Here is a 14,612-nt window from a genome sequence, read left to right on the forward strand (position 1 = left end):
TGGCATGTGACATCGGGTGCTGCAAAGGGGGCACTTTAGCACCACAAGATGCGATCGAGTTCGGTGGACATTGCACAGCGATGTTGCATCGAATTTGATCGCACATATGTATAGGCAGCATAACAACCGCTTGGCCAATCTTGTCTGCCCCCCTTTGGATGCGATTAACTTATTTAAAAAAAACAAAACACAAATACAATAGAACTAGTTTTTATTACAGAATTTGAAGTACTGTATCAAGCAATTAATGCTTCCTGTTTACTTTTTGACTATGAAAAATGCAAATCAGGGGTCAATTCGATTTGCCCAAGCTTCTACAATTACTGTAACCACAGACTTGTGGATTTTTGGACACATCCCCATAGGGCTAAATACAAAAATCCACTAATCCAGGGTGAGACGGGGGCAAGATGTGGGGTCATTGCCTATGTTTCCATGCTATTGCACTTCCCCTTGCTGTAATTTTAAAAACCTTTTGGGAGGAATTCAATGGTTTCCCGCCAACGCAGCCAATAGATTGCTCCCAACGGAACGATTCAATTGTAATAATAATAATAATGATGAGGTGGGCAGCACTGACGGTTCAGTTCCTGCTCATGGGGCATCTGTGTGGAGTTTGTATGTTTGTCTGTTTTTCTGAGTTTCCTTCACATGCTCCCAAACACACACAAACTAAAGTCTGTCCCTCCCAATGGGGCAGGGAATGAAATTAATCACATATGTTCACAGTACATCGCTGTGTAAATTAGCTGCGGAATAATAACAGTTTTAGTTATTATTGTCTCCTCCATGAGCATTTATTTCATCTATAATCTGTAGCACTATAATTTTAGAGGAAAAGGTACACCACAATTATCTACTTTTAATGGAGGCAGCCATTTTGTATTACTATGGATGCAGCTAACTACCGTGTACTCTAGTGACATAACTAAAGCACTTGGACAGTACAAAATGGCTGCCTCCTCAGTGTGCAGTGTCCAAGGCGCCTTAGCTATGGGCAGGACCTGTTTCATCTATACTTCACCTGATAACGGGAGAATATCATCTTATTTTTTATGTGGTCACTACAGCAGAACACCCCTAGAAATAAATACAACCACTCACCTTTGGTATGAGCCTGTCCAGATGTTCCGCTCGGTTTTCGTGCGACGGATGCGTGGAAAGCCATTCCGGGATGCGAGGCTGCCCTCCCAAAGTCTCTGTGACTTCCATCTGTTTCCAGAAGACGGAACTGGCTCTCACGTCCACACAGGCCTGCGGGGGAAGAGGCAGACGAATACTTACTACCCAGCCAGACATTACTCTGTATACAGAAACGATGTACATTTATTACATTGTAGTACTCATCCAAACCACCTCTTGTATACTATGGGCGCAAGTCGCTTATGGTTGCAGGGATTCACTCGTTACTATAGAAAATGCAGCGCACCAACCCAATATGGGCCCGTACCGTCATCGAAGGGGGGCCATCGGTGAGGTCACAATTTCTAGCGAGAAATCTGAGACACAGATGTCTCCTACCCGTCTATCAGCGACTTAGATCTAGATTATTGCTGTTACATTCACATTTGAATAAATGTGCATATATGTGGGAGTTGGAATACACCCCCCCCTCCCATCCTCTGATGAAACTGCCAATGTTTAGCGGACAAACGCGTAAGGTTCAGGTCAAGTGGACACCGGATTACTACGTCGTACAATCTTTCTGTATGGAGATCTGCACCAGGCCCCACAGGCTAGTCTCGGGATAGCTCTTATACCCTTCATTTTGGCATGGATAGCTGTTATTTTGAATTGTATCCGGTCTACTTCATTAAACAGTGGGATTCTCTCAGAACCTGCAATCAATGAGATCAATGACGTGTATGGCCTTTGTACCTTCAGTACTAACAAACATATAGGTATTTTTGTCTCCGCTGCGGTATTTCTTTATCATTATCTTTCAGCTTTCATAATTAATATTGAATAGTGTGGTGTGCGCACGATTATATCAAGTTTATATTTCATTTTTTCCTCATAGCCTGGTAGCAAAGGAGAAAGCAAAGACTCCTGTCCGTCAAAGTACCGTATGTCTCAGGAGTGGGCACAAAAGGGGCATTTTGCCAGCCTAGCAGCAACAGGGAGCCCAGCAGGACCTTGTTTTTGAAGATTCCTTATGGTTATCAAGCCCATGCATCCGTTGGCATAATGATAAAAGTTACAGTTTCAAAAGTATTTGAAATCCTTTGCCAGCTGGTGCAATGAGGCAAAACCACATGACACCTAGAGGAGGAGAAATGACCTTGCCAATAAAAATTTATATATCAAAGCCTAACTACTCCTCGCCTTTTTGAGGTGAAGTACCGCTAGTGACCACTAGAGGCCACTCTGGCAGTTGAACAGTTGGATTACGATGTCGGTATACTGACCGTCGGGTAACCCGACTGTTGGGCAGTCATCTGGTACCCCCATCAAGACACAACTGTAATACAATGTGAGATCTGCAAAGTGCTGTTATTTTGGTAATTTACCGTTAGATTCAGGTTGATTTTGCATTGTAAAAAAAAAAATGCTGCTTTAAATCTCAGCGCTCCATTACATTTCGGTGCAAATGTTCCTGGCCGGCTGACAGACTGCTGGAGTTATCATCGATATCAATAAGGGGCTTAGGGGGCGAATTTCCCCCCCTTACTGCTATTCTCTAAGCAACAATGACTAGGACAATGATTGAGGCTCCCAGGAGCTGCTCCTGCTGCCTTTTTGGGCCCCATATTTTCATAAAATATTCTGCAAAAATAAAAATCCAGCATCGGTCTAAGAGCAGAACTGCAGGTGTCACGTAGCGGGTGTCCGGCTGAAGTTTGATGGGCGATGGGAGATAGGAATACGGCTTTGGGAACATCAGCGCAGATGGCAACGGTGATTTACTGTGACAGACAGCGACATAACAGCGATGGATCTCAATATACGGCTGCATGTGCCCTCAGCAATTCCTCCCTAGATCCTCATCCTGGATCCTTATGAACAGAATGAGAAAACAGCCATCGCATCATAATCCCACATGATGAACAGCCTTTGGCTCTCCCGGTGCGAGATGCTGAGATTACACGACCAGCGAGATCACCTCCCATTATCAGTCTATTGTCAGCGGAATTCCCACCGGTAATGGAAATTCTGACAGCGTTTTATGTACGATTCCAGAACTGACTCCGGATCAGGCTCAGTAACAGGTACGGGTCATAGGGTCACAAGAGGAAGGTTCGACCACTGAATGTCAACATGCATCAAGGTCAACACACCTGATGGTCGACATGGGCACGGGGTCATTAAGTCAACACGTGCATTAGGTCGACATGGTTTTTTCCCCACTTTTTGTCCTGAATGTCGACACAGTCGACATGGACACCGTAACGTTGCACCGCGTCCGCTCACCATGCTTCAGGCACACTATTTTATTCTCCATCCACACCCTAAAATACGGCCTGTATAACCCCATGTCAACCTTTTGACTGTTGACTGACCCGGTTGACTGAACCCCATGTCGACCTTCAGGTGTGTCAACCTTGATGCATGTCGACCTTCAGAGGTTGACCCAATGTATGTCGATCTTCCTCTTGTCACCCGAACGACCATATACCAGGAGTAACATGCCGACGCCTTGCGCACACGTACCTACAATGTACTCTGTGCTGGTGTTACAGACCGGTGATTTGTGCAGTAGAGAGTTTATATACACCCCTGTTGGGTTACAGATGTATTTCCGTACCCCACTGGGATGCGGTCATTTGGTCTACAGCATGATGGTCACTATGGGAGAAGGTTGACATGGGTATATGTCGACATGGGAAAAGGTCGACATGGTTCTAGGTCAAAAGGTCATTCATTTGACAGGTCATTAGATCGACAGTGTATAGGTAGACAGTCGACATGGGGTTTTTCACTGCTTTTTGAGCCGACATGTGCCGACAGGCGGTATTTCATGCCCTACCATCCACTAGGGCGTGGTGGGAGAATAAAATAGAGTGCCGAGAGCAGCGAGGCACCGTGCCCGACGCATAGCGAGCGGATGCGGTACACTTTAAACTGTGTCCATGTCGTCTGTGTTGACATTCAGGTAAAAAACTGTGAAAAACCCCATGTCGACCTTTTAACTGTTTACCTAGACAGAACTGTCGAACTAATGACCCGTCGAACTAACGACATGTCGAACTAATGACCTTTCGACCTAGAACATGTCAACCTTTTCCCATGTCAACCTAGACCCATGTCGACCTTGACCGCTGCTCCCTGACAGTCCCAGCATCGCCGAGTGTGTATGCACTGCCACCCCGCTGGGTCCCCGCCGCCACTAATATCAGCGTCGGCAGGGACTCTCACTTACTAAGATGTAGGGATGGCCATCGAGTATCGATGTTCCCAAAACATCGATGGTTGGGACCTAGTGCTAGATGTTTTGGGCATCGATAGTGGATGGTCGAATAGTTTTATGCCATCGATGGATGGCTTTCGATGGTAAAAGTTGGGGGCACATGCGCAGGATCATTGCATCCAGCGGCATCGCTGCGGGCGGCCCGCCCTGCCGGAAGGTGCGCGCATGCGCAAAAGAAACTTAAACTGGATTGATGGCTAAAGTTTCTTCTGCGGCTAAGCGATGGTAGGAACCATTGATGGTGTGAGATAGAATGGTTTATAGCCATCGATGGTTCCTGCTCTAGAAGCCATCGATGGCCATCCCTACTAAGAAAAGTGTTCTGGATCACATGCGATGTTGCTATGGGAAACCAATCAGAATCTACTTCTTATTTATTTAATAAATTCTAGAAGATAATAGATAGTATCTGATTGGTTGTTCTTAGCAACATCCCATGTGACAGAGAACTCCCATCTTAGTAAATTTCCCCCCAAATTGACTAATCTCTCTTTTTATCACACAGCTATACAATACAGTAATATTTTACTGAACACCAGCAGCCATGATCACAACTCGCAACTGTGGCTGGAACGTGTGCGGCTATATGAATGAATATGTGTAACAGGGATGGCGTTATAACTGGCCCTTACACACCGGGCGACTGTGAGCTGAAAGCAGCCCAGTGTGTAAGGGCAGGTGAAAATTGGGATTTTCAGCCCAGCAATTTTCACAAAGTCGCTCTGCATACACGCTGGGCAAAAAGCAAAAAGTCTCGTTAGAAAATTCTGCTATCTGTACCCAGAAGCCTTTGGGGAAATTAACTATATCATATGTGTGAAAGTGATGTCATAAACAACCAGGTAAATCAGGTTGTAGGATGGAACTTGGCATGATCTTGCTTTCCGTGAAAATTGGCATTTAGGGATGCGACAAGGCAGGTGCACAGAACCACCCTACCCTGCACCTAGCATGGGGCTCTGGTTCAAGTGTCTGTAGGTTTACAGTTGCGGTGTACAATTGGTGGCACGTGACTCCATTTCAGCTGCACAGACCCCTGCAATAGCTTGACGGAACTCTTGCATTAGCAGAAAGTCTTCCTTGGCCACTATACGTGCGATTTAGAAATCAGCCCCATTATGTGCAGCTGTCTACAGCACTCATAGGGGCAGATGTATTAAGCCTGGTGAAGAGATAAACTGGAGATAAAGTGGAAGGAGATAACGCACCAGCCAATCAGCTGTGTTTGAAATATGACAGTTGGCAGTTGATTGGCTGGTGCGTTATTCCACTTTTTCTCCAGTTTATCTCTTCGCCAGGCTTAATACATCTGCCCCACTATTCCATAACTCCACTGTCTTTATACAAACGCTCTCCCGTTGTTACCGAGCATGGAATGTGTGGTCTGTGACACATATGCGGTGTTTCCCAAAGGCACCAGCATCCTCATTACCATTACAGCCACTGGCGAACTCTGTCTGTAGGGAAGTTGTTGCTTTTGTATGAAAAGTCATACAGATAATGCTGAACGTTAGGAATTTTTAGCTTTATGTGCAGGGGGCAAGCTGGTTCTTGTTAATGGGAGCAGAGCGCACAGAATTTGGCAGGGCGACTGTCTACAACGAGAGGTCTCCAAACATTACTGTTCTCATTTACAATGAGCAGATCACATTCAGATTCAGATTCAGATTCATTTATTGTCATTGCCCCATGACAGGACAACAAAATTCAGTTTTAACATCCAAACCGTAATCCAGTCAACATTACGTACAATTACACAAACTACAATACATTACACAATACATACTAATATAATACATACATACTAATATAATACATATATCTTAATAAAAAATATTATCTCCGCAGGGTGCGAGGTGCTGTTCAGGTGCTATTCCAACGTGTTTAAATGCTGACAATGGCACCCGAATTAAGCCAATCTCGCACCCTTCCCTGGGCGGAATCTGCTTAAAAATGCTCCCAACCCTATGGAGGGGATGGCAATAAAACAGAGCTTACATCATTTGTTCTGGATAAACCAAACATGCATCATGTTATACATAGCATGAAATAACCCTCCCCAGACACAGCACTGACTAAAGTAGTCTAAGATCTGGCCACTGCTAAATCTAAAGGCCATTTCTCACTTCCTATTCTACTAGATCTCTCGGCTGCCTTTGACACGGTTGACCACTCTCATACAATTACTACAATCCCTAGGTCTTCAGAACATGGCCCTTTCTTGGTTCTCTTACTACCTATCTGATCGCTCTTTCAGCTTTCGCTTCTCTGATTATACCTCCTCCTCACTACCTCTGTCCATTGGAGAACCACAAGGCTCAGTCTTAGGTCCTCTGCTTTTCTCAATCTTTACCTACTCTCTTGGCAAACTAATCAGCTCTTTAGGATTTCTATCCTCCCCGGAATTGTCACCATAAGTATTGCTCCGTGTCTCTGAATGTCATCTCGCCACCTCAAACTCAACATTTCCAAAACAGAATTAATTATATTCCCACCAGCCAGGAGCAGTTACCGACCTGATATCTCTATCACTTGAGAACACTACAATCAATTCTACTCCACAAGCTCGCTGCCTAGGGGTCATCCTCGACTCTGAATTGTCCTCTGTTCCTCACATTTAATCTGTCTCTAAATCATGTTACATGCATCCAAAAAACATTCATCCGTATCTTACACAAGACACTGCAAAAACTCTAATCCATGCACTCATTATCTCATGCATTGATTATTGCAATAGCCTCCTTACCGGTCTTCCTAAGAACAGACTCTCACCACTACAATCCATTTTGAATGCAGCTGCGAGGCTGATCTTCTTGGCTAGACATTCAATATCTGTTGATCCGCTCTGTCAGTCCCTCCATTGGTTGCCTGTTTTTACCGTATTTAATATAAAATACTTCTACTCACAATACGAAGCCATTAACCTGACTATACCAACATATATCTCTTCGCTTGTCTCAAAATATATCCCCACGCGACCTCTCTGCTCAAGATCTGAATCTCTCATCCACACTCATTACTCGCTCCCACTTACACTTGCAGGATTTTTGTCGGGCAGCACCCACCCTATGGAATGCCCTTCCACGCACATTAAGACTGTCCTCTAGCCTCCAAACTTTCAAGCATTCCCTTAAAACTCACCTCTTCGGGCAAGCTTATCATATTCCGGAACCCCACATAACCTCCAGTAGCATTTATGCCTAATTGCATCCCGTCCAGAGGCGTAGGGAGGGCGGAGCCACCGGAGCACACGCTCCGGGCGCAGGGCGCCGCCCCCCTCCGCAAATGAGGTGGAGTCCTGCTGCCCTGCAATAATTAATTTCACACATGCAGGGCAGCGTGCGCCGGCGGCTGCCCTGCCCGGCGCCTGCCCCCGTCTGCCCTGCTCACCTGGTCCCGGCCTGCCGCCGCGAAAACGATGAGGTCACGTCACATGACTCACTGCTCCAGTCCAGTCCCTAACCAAGCTGCTGCTGCTGCTGCTCGGGCCGGCTCCCGGGCAGCGCTGAGCAGCAGAAATAAGGAAGACTCCTCCCAGTCCCCTGTCTCTACAGAGAATGTCTGTGCTGTTCTCCTCAAGGTAGATGTTTGTTTGTTTGTTTTTTTATAAAGAATTGAGGGAATAATCATGGGGTTTGGTGGGGTCCGGGGGGGATCTCTTTGGTTTCTGCTGCCACCCTGCTCTTCTCAAGGTGGATTTTAGTTTTTTACTAGAGATAAATAATTATGGGAATAATCATTGGGTTTGGGGGATTTGTGGGGAGGGGGGGTGAATCTCTCTTATATGTGTCTTATATAGCGCAGAAATATGACCTTGCTCCGGGCACCATGGCACCTAGCTACACCGCTGGTCCCATCAGGACTGTCTTGTAATCTGGTGGGACTGCCATGCTAAAGAAATTTATCCTTATATAGAAACATAGAATTTGACGGCAGATAAGAACCATTTGGCCCATCTAGTCTGCCCCTTTTTTTATCCTTCAGGTAATCTCAACCCTTTTTGATCCTTATTTCTTTGTAAGGATATTCATATGCTTATCTCAAGCATGTTTAAATTGTTCTACTGTCTTAGCCTCTTCCACCTCTGATGGGAGGCTATTCCACTTATCCACTACCCTTTCTGTGAAGTTATTCTTTATAACATTCCCTCCAGTTTCAGTGCATGTCCTCGTGTTCTATTACTTCTTTTCCATTGAAGAAAAGGTACTTGTTTCCTAGCACGGCCACAATCGTGGGCATCGGGTGTAATTTTTAGTGGTCTGCGACGCGACGCCCCCGATTTTCCCATTGAAATGCATTGAAAAAAGTCAAAATCGCGTCGGTCGCGTCGCAGGCGGCTAAAAAAGGCTTAAATGGTCCAGACGCGATGCCCCCGATTTCCCATAGGAAACAATGTTAAATGCCTCAATGTACCCGCGATGCCCCCGATTTCCCATAGGAAACAATGTTAAATGCCTCAATTTAAGCAAATCATCATAGGGAACAATGGAAAATGGCCCAGAAACCCCCCAAAACACCCCTGAACAGTGAAATGTCCCCCCAAAAGTAGTTTGCGCCACCCCATGATCAACGTGAACCCGAAGCGTGGCGAGCGCAGCGAGCCCGCGAGGGGCGGCGGTACGCATCCTCCGACCTTTTCATACCCCCACTATCCACGCCGGCGTGGAGTTGAGAATAGAATAGTGTGGCGAGCGCAGCGAGCCACCGAGCCCGAAGCGTGGCGAGCGCACGCGGATACCTTCACAGGTAAACGCGTCCCTTCTCGGGCTTCACAGGTATCCGCGTCCCCTCGCCACACTATTCTATTCTCAACTCCACGCCGACGTGGATAGTGGGGGTATGAAAAGGTCGGAGGACGCGTACCGCCGCCCCTCGCAGGCTCGCCACGCTTCGGGTTCACGTTGATCTACTTTTGGGGGGACATTTCACTGTTCAGGGGTGTTTTGGGGGGTTTCTGGCCCATTTCCCATTGTTCCCTATGATGATTTGGGTAAATTGAGGCATTTAACATTGTTTCCTATGGGAAATCGGGGGCATCGCGGGTACATTGAGGCATTTAACATTGTTCCCTATGGGAAATCGCGGGCATCGCGTCGGTACCATCGCACCTGATTTTTTAGTGCATGCGATGGCCGCGATGCCCCCGATTTTTACTAACGATGCCCACGATCATGATCGGTGTGGCCGTGCTAGGAAACAAGTACCGAAGAAAATTTCCCTCCTGTACTATGTTAAAACCCTTGATATATTTGAAAATTTCTATCATGTCCCCCCTTTCCCTTCTCTGCTCTAAAGTATACATGTTAAGATATTTTAGTCTATCCAGGTAAGTTTTGTGATGTAGGCCATGCACCATTTTAGTTGCCCTTCTTTGTACACTCTCTAATGTATTTATATTCTTCTGGAGATATGGCCTCCAGAACTGGACACAGTATTCCAGATGAGGTCGTACCAATGACCTATAAAGTGGCATTATTACGTATTTTTTCTGCTACTGATTCCTCTCCCTATGCAACCAAGCATCTGACTAGCCTTCCTCATTGCTTTGCTACATTATTCCTCCTGTTATCCCTATAGATTGTAAGCTTGCAAGCAGGACCCTCCTACCTCTTTGTTGGTTGGTTACCACCCAGCTTGTTTTATTACTGTAGTTTCCAATTGTCAATTGTAAAGTGTAACGGAATATGCTGCGCTATATAAGAAACTGTAAATAAATACAAATAAAATAAATAGTTTTAAAGGGGCAGCTGTCACAGGTTTCAGGTAAATGAGCTTATCTAGGGTGCATGAGAAAGCTATGATCACAGTAACAGAGGTTAATTAAAAATCAACCCAAATATATAGATACAGAAGTACCAGCACACTCGACAGTCCTGCGAATGGGGTGTAAATAGCAGGACTGGCGAGTGTGCTGGTACTTCTGTATCTATATATTTGGGTTGATTTTTAATTAACCTCTGTTACTGTGATCATAGCTTTCTCATGCACCCTAGATAAGCTCATTTACCTGAAACCTGTGACAGCTGCCCCTTTAATACTAATTCAGGTGCTGTGTTTGGGATGGTCTCACCTTTAAAAGCCATAAGGCACTTGGCAGTTGAGCTTTAACCCAAGAAAAAAACACATGTTCATTTTAGCTATGATGTGTAAGCAGATGCCAGGTTCCTAAGATAATCAGTTGTTAGTGTAGGACTTGCAGTTAAATGGGGTCCCTTGGCGATGGGCTGCAAGCTTAAATGCATTGATCAATTCATGAACTAAAACCCCATTATTTATTTAATTGATTATTTGAATGTTAAGGTGAGTTAGTTTGTTGTAGTGAGTGCTGGGCCCCCTGTGTTTGTATTTACTAGAGTGTGTGGTCACAGGCCAATGCACCCCATCCTGGGAAGTGGGTGCTGTTTGCACCCCATTCTTAGGAATGGTGAGTGCGTTGGTACTTCTGTATATGTATATGTAAATATATATCTATATCTATATATATCTATATATATATATCTATATATCTCTATATATATATATATATATATATATATATCTCTATATCTCTATATAGATAGATAGATATATGATAGATAGATAGATGATAGATATATGATAGATAGATATATGATAGAAAGAACATAACCTATAGGACTAAAAGAAACATCTGACTTACACCTTTATATCCCACTGCGTAATCCAAAATCCATCAGCTCCAGAATATATGGGCTAAGCCTCCCCCTGCTGTGGGGGTATAGGGATATTAGGATTCCGTCCCCATATATAGGAGGGGGCTGTGGGCTGAGAGCTTTTATACCGGCCAGGGAAGTGTGAACCAGCGTTCCGCCGAATGCTACACTTTTGCATATATAAAGCTCTCCAGCACCGGAACGCTACAGGAGATGGCATTTGCAGCCTCTGAAGAAGTTCACTTCATTAGATGCTTTTGCATCCCACAGTGACAGAGGAATTAAGAGGATCTACTAGCCATTAGGTCTCGGGTAGGATTTCGAGCACTCTAATAAGTGTCTATTAAATTTACCTGTCTTATCTCCTACTGACAGCGCATGAAAAGTTCAATATATTTATAGCAGCATCTCAATTAAGCACCGAGCTCGCTAAATGCTGTATGGCCCCAGTTCCCGGAATCTGCAGCTTCCGAGATTTCAGGATCTCCTCGTGAGCCTGATTTAAAGGGGTAGGATGACCCCCAGCTACATGGCATCATTTAACTGTACAGGGCAGGAGATAGCAGGATGGTTCCGGGATGAATAAACACATTAAGGTATAAATTTACTCAGTGGCGATTCTCTTTTGACAAGTTCGGTTACTGGATTTAAATAGGAAAAAATAGGGAATACAAAAACAGGTCCGGTTTCAATCCAGCTCCAGATGTTGATTACTGCCTGGGGGCAAATGCATGCAAGTTGCCCAAGCTTTTACACTGGTACACTGCAACTTAAAAATGGGTATAGTAGTAGTAGTAATATTGTTTATTTATAAGGCACCACAAAGTGTTCACAGCGCCGTACATAGCAAACAAAAAAACTAATTACAAGGTAACGTACAGGGTGTGGTGATAAAATACAGTATAAATAGGGGTATAGCTGGTAGAACTAAAATCAGCATCAGTTCTGAAGTAGAAGGGGGTGTGAAACCGCACTATTTACCTAATAATATGCCACAATTAAAGGTAAAGAATATACATTTATTAAAAATACACTTGTAAAAATATGTAACGTTTAAAAATAGATGATACTATTGCTGATAATATATTCAAATATAGAGCCGTGATAGTCACCCAGTTTTCTTAGAATGAGAGTCTCAGTGTCCGTTCCTATATACGCTTCCTGGTATATCCCAATACAGCAGGCTGTTTGTAATTTTTTTGGAGTGATGTGATTCTCCAGCCTAGGGAGCCCCTGTTGTTAGCGGGCTCAACCTGGTTCGAATTCTTCCAATCAAGGGAGCCCCTGTTGTTGTTGGGCTCGACCTGGTTAGTAGGAATGATGTCCTGGTTGGTTGCAACTGCTGGGATGTTAGATGTGGAAAAGCTGGTCCGGTCACTAGGAAATGACTGAATCTGGGTGACAGTAGTGGGTGTCAGGGCTCCAATACACCTAGTGACCGGACCAGCTTTTCCACATCGAACATCCCAGCAGTTGCAACCAACCAGGACATCATTCCTACTAACCAGGTCGAGCCCAACAACAACAGGGGCTCCCTTGATTGGAAGAATTCGAACCAGGTTGAGCCCGCTAACAACAGGGGCTCCCTAGGCTGGAGAATCACATCACTCCAAAAAAATTACAAACAGCCTGCTGTATTGGGATATACCAGGAAGCGTATATAGGAACGGACACTGAGACTCTCATTCTAAGAAAACTGGGTGACTATCACGGCTCTATATTTGAATATATTATCAGCAATAGTATCATCTATTTTTAAACGTTACATATTTTTACAAGTGTATTTTTAATAAATGTATATTCTTTACCTTTAATTGTGGCATATTATTAGGTAAATAGCGCGGTTTCACACCCCCTTCTTCTTTCCATTTATTGTGTTTGGGCTTGACACCCTTACTTACGAAACCGCAGCTCTAGCAAGATAACTCATTTACAGGCGCCCTCACGGGACACTTTGTGCCCCACCCCCCTTCTTTTTCAGTTCTGAAGTAGGTGTCAAAATTGTCCAAGAGACTGAAGATGAAGTAGAGGAAGGGAAGAACAGGACAGGAGCACTGGTGAGGTACAGAGGTAGGGTGAGTACGTGTGGAAGGAGGGCCCTGCTCATAAGAGATAGCAGACTAAGAGGAGGTGGGTGGACGAACGAAAAACAATAGGAATGGATGGGAACAGATGGAGGGGTAGGGTAGGCAGGAGAGGAGGAGCGTAAGAGGTTAAGAGGAGGAGGGATAGGCTAGTCGGAAGAAGTGGGTTTTGAGGGAGCGCTTGAAGGAGTTAAGGAAATCAGAAAGCCTGATGGGTGGCGGGAGGTTGTTCCAGTGCAGGGGGGCAGCGCGAGAGAAGTCTTGGACACGGGAGTGGGAGGAGGTGATTAGGTGAGAGGTCAGGTGGCGATCAGCGGTGGAGCGAAGAGGACGGGAGGGAGTGTGGGCCTACATACTGGGAGATGCGGCTGAGAGTTCCTAGTAATGCAAGATTGCTCAGCAAGATCGCACAGCACACAGTGATGTGTCAGCGCTGTCTGCTGAGCGATCTGTCAGGGCCAGTGTTCTCCGGACAGAACACTGGCCGTGCGCGGCGATTATAGCTTTATCCTGGATGCTGGATATTAATTGCCTGGGGTGATCGCGAAAAGCGAGGTCGCGCATCGCTAGCACTATACCCCTACACACGGAACGATGTAGGGGCATTTTCTAAGTGACCTAGTGAGATCGCTTAGAAAATGTCCTGAAATTGTGCGTATGCTCCATAACAAGAACTTAATGAAGTATAAGATAAACAGCTACAATACCTACCAGCACCACCTGACAACGCCTAAATGATAAATTACCTCTATGCCAGCGATTTTCAACCTTTTTACCTTGCGGCACACTAAGTAAGATTTAAAAAAATTGCCATGACACAACATGAGATCCCCACAGGGCAAGACACATTGGCCCCCACAGAAAATAAACCAAAACAATCAAACCGGTCCCCACAGGTAACAAAAATAAAATACATTGTCCCTTTACATGAAAAGAAGAGACCAGTAAATAACAGTTGAACTGGTGGTGGCTGTAAACTGGTTTAGGCATCTCTAGATCTGGGGGCACACCTGAGACCAGCTCAAGGCTCACTCTAGTGACCTCTTTACAATACAGGGAGCATATCAGTAACCAAAAAGCAACAAAGAGAATATGAATGTTAACTATATAGAAAACAGAGATTCAGGTTACAGATATAAAAATAGAGGGACCATTCTGGAGAGTGATACACAATACATGGTCCACAAAATATCCACTTTTAGTAGAAATAATTACTAATACAGTCAAGTCCATTTATTGAAGTTTAGGTAAATATTGCACCCAAAAAAGAAAAAAAAGGAGGTAAATCAACATTTTTAAATATATATATATATATATATATATATATATATATATATATATATATATATATATATATATATATATATATATATATATATTCTAAAACATCATTATTTGAACTTAAGGGACTGAAGATTCAGTCCGGAGACGCACTTTAGCCTTACACCC

The 14,612-nt window shown here is 44.6% G+C and overlaps 1 protein-coding gene across 3 annotated transcripts in view; it reads right to left on the bottom strand.

The window, feature by feature from the left end:
* Positions 1-14,612, bottom strand: part of OMA1 (OMA1 zinc metallopeptidase) — an 80,375-nt gene that overhangs the window by 26,998 nt on the left and 38,765 nt on the right. For all 3 annotated transcript variants that reach the window (XM_083157614.1, XM_083157615.1, XM_083157616.1), the window contains one exon: positions 1,105-1,254. In XM_083157614.1, the coding sequence (XP_083013740.1) occupies positions 1,105-1,254 (150 nt within the window). The remainder of the gene's footprint in view (positions 1-1,104; positions 1,255-14,612) is intronic.

Source organism: Crinia signifera, chromosome 8, assembly GCF_055691185.1.
Source record: "Crinia signifera chromosome 8, ASM5569118v1, whole genome shotgun sequence".
Classification (NCBI taxonomy): Eukaryota; Metazoa; Chordata; class Amphibia; order Anura; family Myobatrachidae; genus Crinia; species Crinia signifera.